At 41.6% G+C, this 14,395-nt stretch overlaps 10 protein-coding genes across 10 annotated transcripts; 5 read left to right on the top strand and 5 right to left on the bottom strand. All coding sequences in view use genetic code 12, as the record gives it.

The window, feature by feature from the left end:
* Positions 1-471: 471 nt before the first annotated feature.
* PGUG_03272 (uncharacterized protein) lies at positions 472-2,547 on the top strand (the record flags this gene model as incomplete). The annotated part of the gene is made up of 1 exon (XM_001483841.1): positions 472-2,547. One exon carries the CDS (start codon positions 472-474, stop codon positions 2,545-2,547), a length of 2,076 nt encoding a protein of 691 aa, XP_001483891.2.
* A 165-nt stretch (positions 2,548-2,712) lies between these two features.
* Positions 2,713-4,269, top strand: PGUG_03271 (MFS transporter; the record flags this gene model as incomplete). Its single annotated transcript, XM_001483840.1, has 1 exon — positions 2,713-4,269. One exon carries the CDS (start codon positions 2,713-2,715, stop codon positions 4,267-4,269), a length of 1,557 nt encoding a protein of 518 aa, XP_001483890.2.
* A 660-nt stretch (positions 4,270-4,929) lies between these two features.
* Positions 4,930-6,084, top strand: PGUG_03270 (pepsin-like aspartic protease; the record flags this gene model as incomplete). Its single annotated transcript, XM_001483839.1, has 1 exon — positions 4,930-6,084. One exon carries the CDS (start codon positions 4,930-4,932, stop codon positions 6,082-6,084), a length of 1,155 nt encoding a protein of 384 aa, XP_001483889.2.
* Positions 6,085-7,930: 1,846 nt separating this feature from the next.
* PGUG_03269 (alpha/beta hydrolase) lies at positions 7,931-8,560 on the bottom strand (the record flags this gene model as incomplete). The annotated part of the gene is made up of 1 exon (XM_001483838.1): positions 7,931-8,560. One exon carries the CDS (start codon positions 8,558-8,560, stop codon positions 7,931-7,933), a length of 630 nt encoding a protein of 209 aa, XP_001483888.2.
* Positions 8,499-9,029, bottom strand: PGUG_03268 (uncharacterized protein; the record flags this gene model as incomplete). The annotated part of the gene is made up of 1 exon (XM_001483837.1): positions 8,499-9,029. One exon carries the CDS (start codon positions 9,027-9,029, stop codon positions 8,499-8,501), a length of 531 nt encoding a protein of 176 aa, XP_001483887.2.
* Positions 9,030-9,142: 113 nt separating this feature from the next.
* On the bottom strand, positions 9,143-9,877 carry PGUG_03267 (uncharacterized protein; the record flags this gene model as incomplete). The annotated part of the gene is made up of 1 exon (XM_001483836.1): positions 9,143-9,877. The coding sequence occupies one exon, from the start codon at positions 9,875-9,877 to the stop codon at positions 9,143-9,145; it is 735 nt and encodes a 244-aa protein (XP_001483886.2).
* PGUG_03266 (uncharacterized protein) lies at positions 9,825-10,595 on the bottom strand (the record flags this gene model as incomplete). The annotated part of the gene is made up of 1 exon (XM_001483835.1): positions 9,825-10,595. The coding sequence occupies one exon, from the start codon at positions 10,593-10,595 to the stop codon at positions 9,825-9,827; it is 771 nt and encodes a 256-aa protein (XP_001483885.1).
* A 203-nt stretch (positions 10,596-10,798) lies between these two features.
* Positions 10,799-11,908, top strand: PGUG_03265 (Gfo/Idh/MocA family protein; the record flags this gene model as incomplete). The annotated part of the gene is made up of 1 exon (XM_001483834.1): positions 10,799-11,908. The coding sequence occupies one exon, from the start codon at positions 10,799-10,801 to the stop codon at positions 11,906-11,908; it is 1,110 nt and encodes a 369-aa protein (XP_001483884.2).
* Positions 11,909-11,967: 59 nt separating this feature from the next.
* PGUG_03264 (SMP-30/gluconolactonase/LRE family protein) lies at positions 11,968-12,948 on the bottom strand (the record flags this gene model as incomplete). The annotated part of the gene is made up of 1 exon (XM_001483833.1): positions 11,968-12,948. The coding sequence occupies one exon, from the start codon at positions 12,946-12,948 to the stop codon at positions 11,968-11,970; it is 981 nt and encodes a 326-aa protein (XP_001483883.1).
* A 712-nt stretch (positions 12,949-13,660) lies between these two features.
* Positions 13,661-14,395, top strand: PGUG_03263 (uncharacterized protein; the record flags this gene model as incomplete). The annotated part of the gene is made up of 1 exon (XM_001483832.1): positions 13,661-14,395. A coding segment is annotated over one exon (735 nt), but the record flags the coding sequence as incomplete, so codon positions are not given.

The raw sequence follows: 14,395 nt of genomic DNA, 5'->3' as shown, positions 1-14,395 counted from the left end.
ATTTGTAAGTTCACTTGAATAGAAAACTGAAATTTTAACCTTAAACCGATGGTTTTGCTTGCGTTTTGGTCAGTTTAAATGGTTTTATGATCACATGTAATTGCCCTTTATCAAGACAATGGTTCTTATTAACCTTCCTTATACAATTTGTTGGCCTCTTCTGCTCAAATTCTGGCACGCAACTCTTTCTACTTTCAGTAAATCTCCCGAGAATTTCATGTTTTTCCGAATCAATTCAAAATTGGTAAGCATTTTTTGGCGAGTATCTTTCCTTTAAATTGCTTTTGGTTCCTATTAGACAATTTGCAGCCATATGAACCACCAATAAAATCACCCTAGCTTGTTTTATTCGCAAGCATACAACAATAGGTGCTCGATTTTACCATTTAATGCGAACCCCACTTTGACTCAACATCAACGAATTCAGTAATTTTAAAATGTTCAATTTTCGCAACAATTAATAATTTCAACATGCAACCACCCAAAAGACCCAGTAAAGCCTGCGATGCTTGCAAGCGACTGAAACGGAAATGTGATCGCTTAGAGCCATGCAGTCAATGCAAAAGAGCAAATGTAATGTGTGTGTTCAATACCTGGCAAACCACAGTGTCTAATCATAAAGTACAAAAGCCTGAAATTAATCCGAAAAAAAATCCACCACCATTATACAAAGAGGAAAAAGTTTCAAAATCTATTGATGAAAGTCAGTTGGGTGATCTGAAAATAAGCATTATGAGAGATTATTCTTCCATAGACATCAAAGACCTACGTAGGGTCAACTATGGTCCGTTTTCGTGGCCCAGTTTGCTCAGTTCAGACCCCATGTTGAGCAACCTAGAACAGTACATTTTGAAAAGGCGACCCAACTTTTCGTTTTCTTCCTACAATAGCCAAGTTTTGGAAGAATCTAAGGCAATTCACTGGAATCCCAACCATGAACAAGGCACCAGAGTCCACAATCGAATGAGCTACAAAAGTGCATTTGACAATCTGGCCGTTGATGTGATGATTGCCGTTGCTCTACCTCCACGACTGGTGATTTCAAGGTATCTAGACTATTTTTTCCGGACCTTATATCAACTTCTTCCCATTTTCGACGAGACCGATTTCAAATCCCATATTTTCAAAATGCTCCCTGACGATGACTCGCCAATTACAAGATTACATGCCACCAACAAGCTGCAGCTTGCCAGAGCCGGCTCACTTATCGTCATACTTCGATTTACATCTCTTTTTTGTCGGGATCGAAATGTTGAAGAAAGAGACTCCATTCTCATTGAACATCCTATTTCGATCTCGATTGTGGAAGTGGCCCTCGAAATCCTTGACCAGTTCAACTTGAGCAAGTATTCGACTATAGAAGTGCTTCAGTTTGTCATGTTGGTCAAAAATTACCACAGATTTGCACCAGAAACAGTCGACGGAGTAGACGACTGCGACGCAAATGTGTCTCTCGATATTGCCATACTCATGGCTAAGAACCTTGGTATAAACAGAGACACCTCACACATGCGAAGCGTCCAAGATGAAAGCAGCTCTATGCACCTTATGAGCAAAATCTGGTATTTGCTCTTCTTTTGGGATATACGACGTTCATGTATTTCTGGAATTCCCCTATTAATCAGTGATTCAGACTACGATATTCCGTTTCCAGAATACAAGGAAGGAGTCAAAAATGTTCTTGATGAAAGTACGGAAAGACGTTGTATCGAGGCTTTCCAGTTCCTCAAAAGTTACTGTATGCCGTTGAAGAAAATCGTGGATTTGAGTTTGAATTTGAAATCAGCAATTTCATTTGTGGAACTAACTACCTTGATTGAAGAACACTCCAAACTATTACGTGGTTTGGAGACCGATATAAAGACGACAACCAGGCAACCAGACCAATCATTCAGTCTCGCATTAAACTACAAACCGATCATTTATTTGGATACAAAAAGCTGCTTCATGTGCTATTATTTCTTGTTATACCTTCACTGTGAAAAGTACTGTGACAAGAATAGCCAAAGGTTCACAGAAGTGCTCGAGAAAATCATCACCAAGGATATTACTTTGATGTGCAAATTTTTTTTCTACAATGATGTTTTCTACGACCTTCTTTCTGCTCCATCAGTAGAAGGAGCAGTACAAAAGGGAAATATTGTCATGACATCCTTGTTGTTGCACAGAAAGGATTGCTCGAACCACATGAAATGGCTCGACACATACACTAAAAAGTTTGTAACCTTCAGTTCCAAATTGTCAAAAGAGTATTGTTACGCATGGCAAACTACCAAGTCTCAAATTTTTGTGTTGGATCTTATAGCTTCAAGTGAATTCAACGCCAAGGAGATTCAATCCGGAGCAAGTGAAGATAAAAAAGTTGTGGAAAATCGACCATTATTCACTGTGGAATCATTATCGGAACCTTCCTTGCTGGAAGTCGATAATTACTGGATAAACTATTTTAGCCATTTTGGAGGAGTGTCTGACCTAACAGGTGATGTAAGATTCGATGACTTGTTCTATTCCCCAGCAATGTTCCTACCAGGCACCAAAGAGAATTAATCAGATGCCTTGGTATGTTGGCGGCCCACCTGCCGTTTTGGGAAGGTGTTCCGCCACGGCTGCGAAATATGAAATAGAAATGGGAGAGCACCTGCCGGTTTGGGAAGGTGGCCCGCACCGGCTGCGAAATATATAAGACGAAACTTTGCAGCCTTTTCAGCAATCATGTTACGACACTTTATCAGAGAGAGTTTCTTTGGATACTGCTACGAACAGGTGACCGGAAAATATCTATTTGCAAGTTCAGCACCTCAATTAAAGTGGGATGATGATTCCATAGAAACTCTTGAAGGAGCCTCCTCAAAAGAGATCAATAGTATTGGATGGGATGGACCTGATGATAAAGAAAACCCTTACAACTGGTCAATGGCAGCAAAACTCTTCGTTGCTGTCCAGCTTTCCCTTTTGCAATTTTCAGTATACATGTGTGCGGCAATCTACACTCCTGGTGCCGAAGAGCTCATGAAAGAATTCGATATTAATTACACTTTGGCAATGCTTCCGTTGACAGTTTATGTCATTGGTTATGGTATGGGAACCATGATCTTTTCCCCATTCTCGGAGAACCCATTAATTGGTAGAAATTCCGTTTACGCTGTCACAACGTTCATATTCGTTGTGTTGCAAATCCCAATCGCTTTGTCCAAGAATATTGCCCTGTTTGCTGTTTTAAGATTTTTAGCGGGATTCTTTGGTTCGACTCCATTGGCAAATGTTGGTGCTTCTTTTACAGACATGGTAAGTGCTCCATTCATGCCCGTTGGTCTCGGTGTATGGGGAGTGGTTTCTCTCTCAGGACCAGCCTTGGGTCCATTTTTCGGATCTTTACTTATAAACGAGAGAAACTGGAGATGGACTTTCTGGTTTACTTTGATCGTGTCTGGAAGCACCTTGTGCATCTTAGTTTTTTTCTTGCCTGAAACTCATGCCGATACTCTACTCTATCGCAAGTACAAGCGGATCGTGAAACAAACTGGAAAAACCGATATTTATTGCGAAGCAAAGGAAAAGATTAATAAGGATGTGATGGCTTCACTCAAGGAAATGCTTTGGAGACCTTTGGTTATTTCAATTGTTGAACCTGTGGTGCTCTTGATCAACATCTACATTTGCTTGGTATACTCGGTATTGTATCTTTGGTTCGAGGCATTCCCTATAGTGTTTTCCGAAGTGCATCACTTTACAAAAGTACAAACAGGAGCATGTTACCTCAGTTTGTCCGTTGGAGTTGGACTTGGTACAATTCCCTACTTGATTTACTTGTACAAAAACTATACCAAAGCTTTGCTCCGTGGTGATACGGTGTATCCCGAGGTATTTATTCCGTTATCTATCGTGGGAAACCAGCTAATGACTGCTGGAATCCTCATTTTTGGCTGGACAGCTTCTGCAAAATTACATTGGTTCCCTCCTATGATTGGAGCAGCGCTTTGCGGTGCCAGTATGATTATCAACTTCCAGTCTTTCCTCAACTACTTGGGTATGAGTTTCCCCAGATACGTCGCCTCGGTGTTTGCTAGCAACAATTTGGTTCGTTCCGTCGTTGCTGGTGTATTTCCATTATTTGGGCGATCTTTATACAAGAATCTCAGCACTCCAAATTATCCTGTTGCATGGGGTGCATCCGTTTTGGGTTTCTTGTCGCTAGCCATGAGTGCTATTCCGGTTTTGTTCTATCTCAATGGGCCAAAATTACGTGCCAGATCAGACTACGCTGGTTAGCCAGTCTCGTCCATTAATGTATATATTGCATACGGTGCGGCTCAATTTGCAGCACTTTTCGCAGCCAATCAGTACTAGGTACTACGCATCTTGTTACTAGTTTACGACATATTATATAGAAAGCATTATATTATTATTGAATTTTTGTTAGGTTGTTGTTATTTTGAACCTATTTCAGTCCTGCAGCGGTACCTTATGTCAAGAAAAATTCGTGCACAGCGCTAAATATTAGCCTAATCTACAAAAAGGTACTATCCGCGCGCGAGTCAATATCCGTATCTGTGCCTGTTTCTTGATGTCATCCTGCATTGGGTATGTGCCGAGGTACGATGGGTAATGTCAACATGAAGCTGCTTGGCTGTGCTGGGGTGTACGGAGCTCTACGTGAAGATGCTCGAGTCAATGAATCACATAAATGTTCACTTGCTCAACTTGTTCAATTTGTACAATTAGTTTTAATTTATTAGGGGATTTCTATTAATAGCTCATCTTGATAACACATTGTTTCACTGCGTGAAACACATGCTCGATTGCATAACGCGGAGGTGTCAAACCAGTTCCATGCATGGCGGTTCAAGCTCAGGTCTCCGGGGTGAAATTGAAACGGTGCCGTGCTGCTTATTTCAAGTATAAAAATGGAGAGATTTGGCACTTTCAACAATGAAGTTTTCTTATACTTTACTCCTTTCTGTCGTTTCGATAGTTGCAGCCGCTCCTGCAGCCGCTCCTGCAGCCGCTCCTGAAGATTCCAAAAAATACTTGGCACTTCCTCTCGTTCCATCATTGAACAAAACATCCCACTTGGCCAGACGCAATGAGCCATATCCTGGTGACTTGAAGTTCACGGGAAGCCATTATGATCTTTACATCGAAATGGGTTCCGATAAGCAGGGTGTCATGGTTGAACTCGATACTGGATCTTCCGATTTATGGGTATGTCAATCCAACGGAGCCGGCGACAAAGGTTTCAACCCGGAAACGTCCAATTCCGCTCACAACATGGGCCACAACTTTTCCATCACTTACGTCGACCAGACAACTTACCAGGGTCCCTTTTACCAGGATACTGTTTCTTTTGGAAAAGATGGTAATGAAGCGCTGCTTCATGATTTCCAGTTTGCGGTGATTCCAATCCAAGACAAGCTTGCTGGTCTTTTGGGAATTGGTCCTGTTGCCAACGAAGCGACACCACCAGCTTATCCAAACTTTATTCAGGCCTTGAAAGATCAAGGTTTGATTTCCTCTCGTGCCTTTTCCATTTATCTCAATATCAATGAAAAATTCCACGACGGAAGCATCGTGTTTGGAGGAATTGATAAGGCCAAATACAAGGGCGAGCTTGTAGCATTGCCAGTCACCGACGACGTAAGTTTTGGAGTTGACATCAAGTCTTTTACTGTCAATGGAAAGACCATCGATACCAACGAGCCCGCTTCGTTTGATACCGGAACCACTTACCTCAGTCTCACACAGGAGTTTGGAGACGCCTTGTTTAACGAATTGGGAACTGCCAAATATAACACTGATGCCGATGCTTATCTTGTGGATTCCAAGGACGGCTATGACCAACCCATTAAATTGAACTTTGATGGAACATCTGTCGAGTTGTCTCTTATGGACATGTACAGAGATAATATAGTTGATGATAACGGAAATTCATTAGGACCAGGATTCTATATTTACCGCCTGAAAAACGTCAACTATCTTGGAGACTCGTTTTTGAAGAACCTTTACTGTGTTTACAACTATGAGACCAACGAGCTTTCCATTGCGCCAGCTGTTTATACCGACGAAACCAACATCGTTGCAATCTAGTTGAATAATAGTTGTTTTGTTTAAATGGAAGTAGGGTCAAGTTCAAAGGTCACATACAACAAGAGCTAATTTGTAGTACTAGATGTGTACTTTTGCATAGATTCGTGTCACGTACCTTGAACATGGATACTAGAAACAGTTAGAAATATCATTGTTAGTCGTCAAGTTGGGATTATGAATTTTTTGTAATGTATAATCCAATTCAAGCATCAGCCAAGAGATATTTGCTTTCATTTTTTACTGATCTCAGAACGGATTAAAGTGTAGTGAGACAAATTCCTAATCTGATTTGTCAATCTAAAAAATTGGTCGTGCGTTGCACGAGTCTCGAATATTTTCTGCTTTATCTGAGTTTGATAATAAAACATGGTAGGAGATTCACAGCTTTATGCTCCTTGATTCCCAATTTCTTGTCGTAAAATAGAGATCTTCCTGTAGCCATATGGTGGCCTGCCGAAACTTTTGATTGAGAAAATGGACATTTATTTTTTTAGACTTGATCGAACTATTCACTGATTATCAGAGGATATGGTGCCGCACGTGAACCAATTGTTTCATTAAAACTTGGCGGTATTACAACAAGAATTTCACAGTTCCACCATTACATTTAAGTAGTTTCAAGGCGATGATCTTCCAGCAATTACACTATGATTGGTGGCTCGATCAATTTCTTTTACATCAGCACAATGAAGACATATTATCAACTAGACTCAACTCTTTTCACTCAAAACCGGCTCTTCCGTAAATTTACATATCAGCTGGAAACAGAAAACTCTACCCAACTTTTCGTGGTCTATAAAATTCAAACCCACAGCCAACGTGAGTGTGATTCCCATAAAAGCCAATGCTGATACCATACGACCCAAGGTCGCCGGGTCAGTTTCAAGAAGCATTTTTATTCTTTTGATGCTTGTGCTTATTTATATAATCTATTTAAGCCCCGTTTGAATTGGTGGCTGAATTTTAAGCCTCCTACTAAACAAGTAACTTCTCGAATTCGTGCGGCTTGACACCTCGAGTTTCTGCGCCGCATGATGTCAACTGAAGAAAAGCCAGGAAAGAAAACTGTCTAAAAATAAAGGGTACTCGTGACTAGATATACAAGTTGCGGGAATACAACTGACACGATTTGGTCTAAAGTAAATGGTAATCTAAAAAAATGACCAAATGTCATAGGAAGTATCTGAAAACTGTTGGAATCGATTGTATGTGAGGCGAGTAAAGATCAATTGCAATCATTGTGAGCAACTAGCTAAGAGTGTATTTTATCAACCATGACAACGAAAACTACCTCGATTTGCGAAATTGAATATTTGCGCGCGAACTTGAAACTTCGTGGAGAGAATTGTTGTACAAAGTTTTTTTTGCAAAGGGTTTTCATAAGCTGTTCGCATTCGAAAATACTTCTATTGATCTCCTAATGCAATATTTTTCATCTTATAGCTCTGAGAATTCGCACTCGAAAAATGAAGCTAATCCAGAACCAAACATCTCCTCCACAAACTGCAACAACTAATTTTTTGACGATTTCTTGAATTATTCCATGTACAAGCCGCCAAACCGGTCTCAGAGACTAGAGGAATTATTTCTACGATGTCAGCGATACCTAATACCACACTTTCTAAAAATAGTCATGGGTGCAAAAAGTTGATCGGGCAACAAAGACTCAAGAGACTCAGGAGAATAATGGTACAAAAAGAGACCAGACGTTCATTATATACCCATCCACCTTGTTTTGGACAACTGACTCGATTGCAAAATTCACTTTAATGAGTACCGAATTGTATCCTAATCGCTATTGAACTCTCGAATTGCATTTGCACAGTCCATTACGAGCTCCTCGCCTTTATCCAACACTCCATTCATGGGCCATGACCACATGAGGCACTCCTTCATACACTTTAAGAGTGGAACTAATTCCATTCTTGACAAGTTTTGCATGGTAAGCTTCTCCTTCTCCTCTCAAAACGTCCAACCCAGCCACAGCTATATAGGCTGGAGGTGCCAGAGCAAACGATTTATCGTCATAAAATAAAGGAGAAGCTTTCGGATTGGTCCAATCTTTTTCGTCTGGCAAATAATGGTACCGGTACCACATCATTTTCTCAGCAGGCAAAGCAGCGGTGTATTCATACTTTTTCCAAGACTCATAAGTGTTCTTGTTAGCGGTATTGTCGGTCACTGGTACAATAAGAATCTGGTACTTGAGCAAAGGAAGTGAAGCACCAAACAGATTTTTTTGCTCAATGATCATATGAGAAAGAATTGCAGTCAAATTACCACCGGCTGACGAACCACCAGCTCCCACACGGTTGATATTTCCTCCCAACTTTTCAGCACCTCCATTTACCAACCAGAGATATGCTTCCCAAGCATCGTCTACGGCAGCTGGAAACGGATTTTCTGGAGCTAACCTATAATCTACGCTGACGCAAATACACTTTCCAATGTCTGCCCAGTAAGTGCATATGGACATTCTCGGTGTCAATGTTACCTAAAACCCAACCTCCGCCGTGGAAATAAAGAAAAATAGGAAACCCACCCGAAGGTGAATCTCCAACCGGAGTGAATACTCTGACCATGAAATTTTCACCTTCAGTTTCGGTTCTTTCAATTGTGAAATCTTCAATTTTTGAAACCGGTCTTTTTGTTCCACCTCCAGGAATCAACGTACCAGAAGCTCTGGATTTTTCAATTGGCTGCAAATGCACCTGTTGCTGGTCAATGATGTACTTGTTGTAAAACTCCACATACTGGGGATCGAGAAGGGTCTCAATTTCTGGATTTAGTGGGTAAGGTGGTGAAGTCATGGTGATATGATACCATGTCTCGATTATATAAAGATCTTGATAAGGTGTGGGCAGACCCACCGACCCACAACCCACAACCCACAACCCATACCCCACCATATCCAAGCAGAGACCAAAGATTCTGGTGGGGGGCATACATCAGTGATGTCAAGTCCATTTGGACGATGTGCCATACGCTCGATAAAGAGATTGTTGAGAGTTGAGTCTTGCTCAGAATCATATTATCTGGTTTATTCGTCATACTCATTCTAAGCTATTACCTCTGGCTTGATCATCTCTGGTTTTTCTTCTTCAGTGGTATCCTCCACTCTCTTGAAAACCAAAATCCCCAAAGACAATACTCCAAAAAGACACACTGCCCAATAGGAACCATACATTCTGTTGTACGACACACCTCGAGCATCTGTTCCAAAGGCAATTGCTGCAGCAGTAGCTCCCATAACCTTGTAAAAAGCAGCATACATGGAAACCACCCTAGAGTCGTTTGTGAGTGTCCCCATTATCCAGAAAGCATACGACTGAACCATCCCGTCCTGCCAGCCATAGAAAAAGTATAATACAATGTATTTGGCAGCTTTGGAGCCGTCTTTCAAATCCATGGGTGGGTTATAAGGAACCAGTCTATTGGACTCTTTCATTGGAAAATATCCGCAAAGACTGACGATGAAAACGGTGATGAAAAGTATGCCCCATCCGAGCCGAGCCCTGAGCTTTCGTTTGAGCATTGGCAAGTCAAGAAAAAGACCAAAAGTGATGGCACCAAACATCTGGGAGATTCCATAAAGAAGTCCATTTATGGAGCGAGTTCTCACGTTGAAAAAGTAGCCGTTAAAGTCATTCGCCTGGTACGCCGGGTAGTATAACCCCAAGAAGGCATAAGGCAAGAAAAAGACAAAGTAAGGTTCAATCTTGATAGCGGTGTAAATGGCTTTAATTTCTTCTTTGAAAGAATTTTGCTTGGAAATTGAGAACTCTGGTTCCATCGCTTCTGATGATATGTTGAGGATCGGCCACTAGAAACCCGCTAAAAAAGCCAATGATCATCAAGATGGTGATAGCGATGTATGTTCCATCACTAACGTTACTGGCAGTAGTATTGCTGTAATTTTGGGCCACCGGAATGATTCCGCCTATAACACTTCCCAAAAACGATAACGAAAAAAAGATGGAAACAAATCGACCTTTTTGGTTTTCCGTGGCATAAGCAGACATCACCGTCCCACACGCTACCCAGAGAGTTGCAGCACCAAGTCCACAACAAACCCCGCCAATATAGACGGCTACTATACCTCCAGTTCTGGAAACATTACCCTTTGGAACATTATTAAAAACCCAAAAAGATGCACCATAAACAGCATATCCAAGAGCTCCAAAAGCCAATGTGATCTTGGCGCCAAACCGGTTGACGATAGATCCACCAAAGAGTGCCAAAGCAGCAAAAAGAGCATAAAGAACCGTATTGGAATTGGAAGCAGTGGTAGCGTCAACCTGTCCGCTTCCTCCAAGAGATATCAAAACATTGAACATTCCAACCGAGAGAAAGTTGGTGCATCCAGCAAACACAACTTGAGTGTATGGGTGATAAAATTGAGGAATAGTAATGAACTTTAGTTTCAAAGACCTGTCTGGATTTGCAACAATACTGTCGTCTTCAAGCAAAGCTTCAGCATAGCCTACTTCATTTTTAGTCTCTGTGATCATTGCTTCAGTTCATGTGGTATGTGTATTGTGGTACTTAAGTATCATCATTGTCTACTAGATACCATTTGTTATCTGGTGGGTCGACCCACTGGGTGGGGGGCTCGCGAAACACTGGTGGGGGTTTCGCGAAAATCGAAATGTGCGATTGATCTTATCTTTATATGTTCCACTACCCTCCTTAGAAGGAACCATGAAATCACTCAATGTCGTTATGGTCGGGGTACAGCACCCGCACATGTTCCATAGGATCAAATACTTTCCAGGAAAATGTCAATTTGGTCGGTTTCTTTGATGAAGACGAAATCACTGCCGATAAATTGGCTGCAAAATATCCATCACTTCGAAAGTTTGAGTCCTTAAAAAAGCTATTTTCAGAAGCAGAGGTCCATGCGTGCTTCGTTCATGCCTTGGACCACGATGTGCCTCGCTATGCTCGAAAAATTATGGATTTATATCCTCTGTTGCAGGGTCTTTTCTTGGAGAAGCCTGGAGCCGCTATGCCTCTGGATTTGTTTCAGCTTGAAAAAGACCTAGCAAAATTCCCCAATCTTGTTGTGGAGTTTGGGTGGGAGATGCACTATTGCGAGGTAATGGACTATACTCGACAACTTGTTAATCTGGGTACTCTAGGTGACATTACTCTTGCCCATTTCCATGGTGGAACTCCAGTCGGAGGAGCATTAGAAAAATGGCAATGTTTGGATTCTACGCTTGGAGGGTTTGTCTATACTGATGGGTCCCATACCTTTGAACAGGTGGTTGATCTTTTTGGCTTACCAAACCGAGTTGTAGCCTCTGTGAGAAAATTACCGTTGGGAAAAGAGCAGTTTAATTGCGTTTGCATCATAGACGATCTTTTTGGCGAAGAGAAATATGATAGTGTACCTACTCGTGTGGGTTCGGTCAAGTGGGAAGATATAGGCTCGGTAATTTTGGAGTATAGTGACAAGAATATCACTCTTGACTTTACTTGCTGGGAAGCCAAGGAATGGTGTGCTGATTGGACTACAGATATCTATGGAACAAACGGAATTCTTCACACTTTCTTGAATCCTCCAAAGGCAAACTTGTACTTGAGAGAAACGAGAAATGGCTTTGAGAAGGGTGAAAGTTCCATGAAGACCATGCTTCCGGAAAACCAATCCAATTGGGTTTACTACTTTGAAAAGCAGATCCAAGTTTTTTTCGAAAGATGTTTGGGAAAGAAGCAAACTGAAAAATGTGATATGGAAGCAGAGGTGACACTCATGAAGCTCTTGGAGGCAGTATTTGCGTCGGTGGAAAAGGGTGGATTTGTAGAAATAAGGAACTAAACGAAGCAATGAATGAGAGAATAAGATATGTGACTTTAAAGATATGGTGAAAGTTTTTTTTATCCAGCAAATTCATATTTAAATGTTCCTCTTGCACTGGTCTTAGTCCTGAACAAATGCCCACCCAAGTCTCCTTTAAGATTTTCCTTGTTGTAAGCACTCACAACAAAGAGAATATCATTATTCTTTCCTCCCCATGTAGTACAAGCCATACACTTGCTCTTGTACCAAATAGTCTTGAATTCTTTTCCTTCTGGATTGTACACCTTAACGCAAGAACCGTTAAACATGGCTACCCACAAATTTCCCTCGGTATCTGAAACCATTCCGTCTGGCTCACATGGACCTTCACTAGTATCAATAAAAAGTTCTTTGTTGGTTATTGACCCAGTTTCAGCGTCAAAATCGTAGCGATATACTTTCTGCGCGGCTGAATCGTTCAAGTACATTTTTGTATTATCGGGACTCCAAGCCAAACCATTTCCACAAACTAACCCAGACTCCATTAGAGTCAAGGTACCATCGGGATCGTAGCGCCAGAGTCTTCCCAACGGCTCACCATGATCCGCAGGTAACTTTTTGGCGCCGTAAGATAAGCCTTTGACATCGATTTCTGCTGCCCAAAAACGACCTTTGCAATCGACACCGCCGTCGTTAAAACGTCTGATATGACGCTCAGACCTGGGGATTATCTCCTTCAATACCTCTAGCTTGCCGGTTTCTTCATCCATAAATGCAATTCCTTGGTAGTAAGCACAAATATAAGACTTGGGTTTGTTCTTTCTGAAAAATTGCACCGTAACGCTATCTTCCAAGTCAATTACTTTGAGACCTTTCCTGCTGACATTTTTGTTTGTTTTTGAGGAATCTGTGGTGTGTGGATACCTGGCGTCTCCAGTATCTGGATCGATGTCCAAAATATGAAGTTGGGGTGGGTTTGATAAGCAATCTACGTAGTGTAAAGTGGAGTCTGAATGGCGGTAAATTGGTCCTTCACCCAAGACACAAGGCCGCTCAAGGACATAGAATGGTTCTGACATACTGAAAGGGAAGAAAGTTATGCTTTATTAATGGACTACCCACATGAGTTCAACATCCAGTGGACCCACCTGAACAATTGAACCCACCGCGATCTGACTGAACCCACCTCGACTCCGCATTCCTGCACACTGCTTCACTTTAGTGGGTCAGATAAGACTCTTGTTCAATCCCACCCTCATGTACAAGCGGTACCAATGCTCATATTCTGGCTGTGGAAAGTCATTTTCCAGCTCCAGCCACTTGTCTCGTCACAAGTCAAATCGTATGTTTTATAAAAGTCATTTTATACAAGACTAACGTAGATACCGACTCATTGCATTTATGTAATTTGTGTTCCAGAGGATTCAAAAGGCTAGATATACTCAAGAGGCACACGAAAAGAGTACATAATGAGGATCTCGTAGCTTTGCACAAGCCGTCCAAAGACAATCCTAAGGATAATGATATTCAGTGTCAATATGTGCAGCCAGAACCAGAAACCAATATGGAAGTCAACTTGAATTCTGAAATGGAAATCAAGTCTCCTCAGTTCAATGCTTCGGACACTTATAGCTGGCTCTCTGACTTTAGTCCTCTCGAAATATTGGATAGTGTACCTCGAACTTTTGACCCTAATGATGTCCTGTGGCTCTTCTTGACAAATGAAAAAACTCCCTCCCCAAAGAAACCCACCAAAAACGAACGCCAACTTATCCATTTTCAGACACGGCTATGGACTTGCTCGTGGCTGCCGCTAGCGAAAATGTCGTTGAAGAATGTGATCAGAATAAGCACCAGTATGACATTTGGGAGCAGGTGAAAAACAATGTGGTAGATGTGCTTTTTGGAGTTCTGAATAAAAACTCCAATATATTGCCCAACTCAAAGCTAAAAGATTTCGTGGACCTTGATTTTTTCAGGCCTCTGACTATTGAGCGTCTTTTTCAACTCTACTTTCGGATATTTCACGACCACTTTCCCATTCTCCATAAGCCCACTTTCAGCAAGAATCCGGAGACAATTCCGCCGCTTCTTGTGGTTTCAATAATCACCTTGGGGGCTTTTCACGATTCTGTGGAAAACTACAAAACTGCGGTTGAGCTTCACGAAAATTTCCGATGGATGGTTTTCAGCAGCTTGGATCTCATTCCACCGAAACTATGGGTGATCCAGACGTTGGCACTTATCCAGGCATTCGAAAAAATGGCCTCGACGAGAAGACAGCATGAATTGTCAGCTACTTTCCATAGTGCAGTTATCACCTTGCTCAGGCGTGATGGCTCGTGTGCCAATATGAGAGCTGATAAAGAGCCTGCCGAGCTCAATACTCTCCAACGGCAATGGGACTCATGGATTGAAAAAGAGTCGATAAAGAGATGTGTGTTTTTTTTCTTCATGATGGATGTGCAACATGCCGTACTTTTTGGTCATACTTCGATCATGACCATAAATGAGATTCGACTAGAT

Source organism: Meyerozyma guilliermondii, genomic scaffold (genome assembly GCF_000149425.1).
Source record: "Meyerozyma guilliermondii ATCC 6260 scaffold_4 genomic scaffold, whole genome shotgun sequence".
In the NCBI taxonomy this organism is placed as follows: domain Eukaryota; kingdom Fungi; phylum Ascomycota; class Pichiomycetes; order Serinales; family Debaryomycetaceae; genus Meyerozyma; species Meyerozyma guilliermondii.
This window is presented reverse-complemented; position numbering and strand designations above follow the sequence as displayed.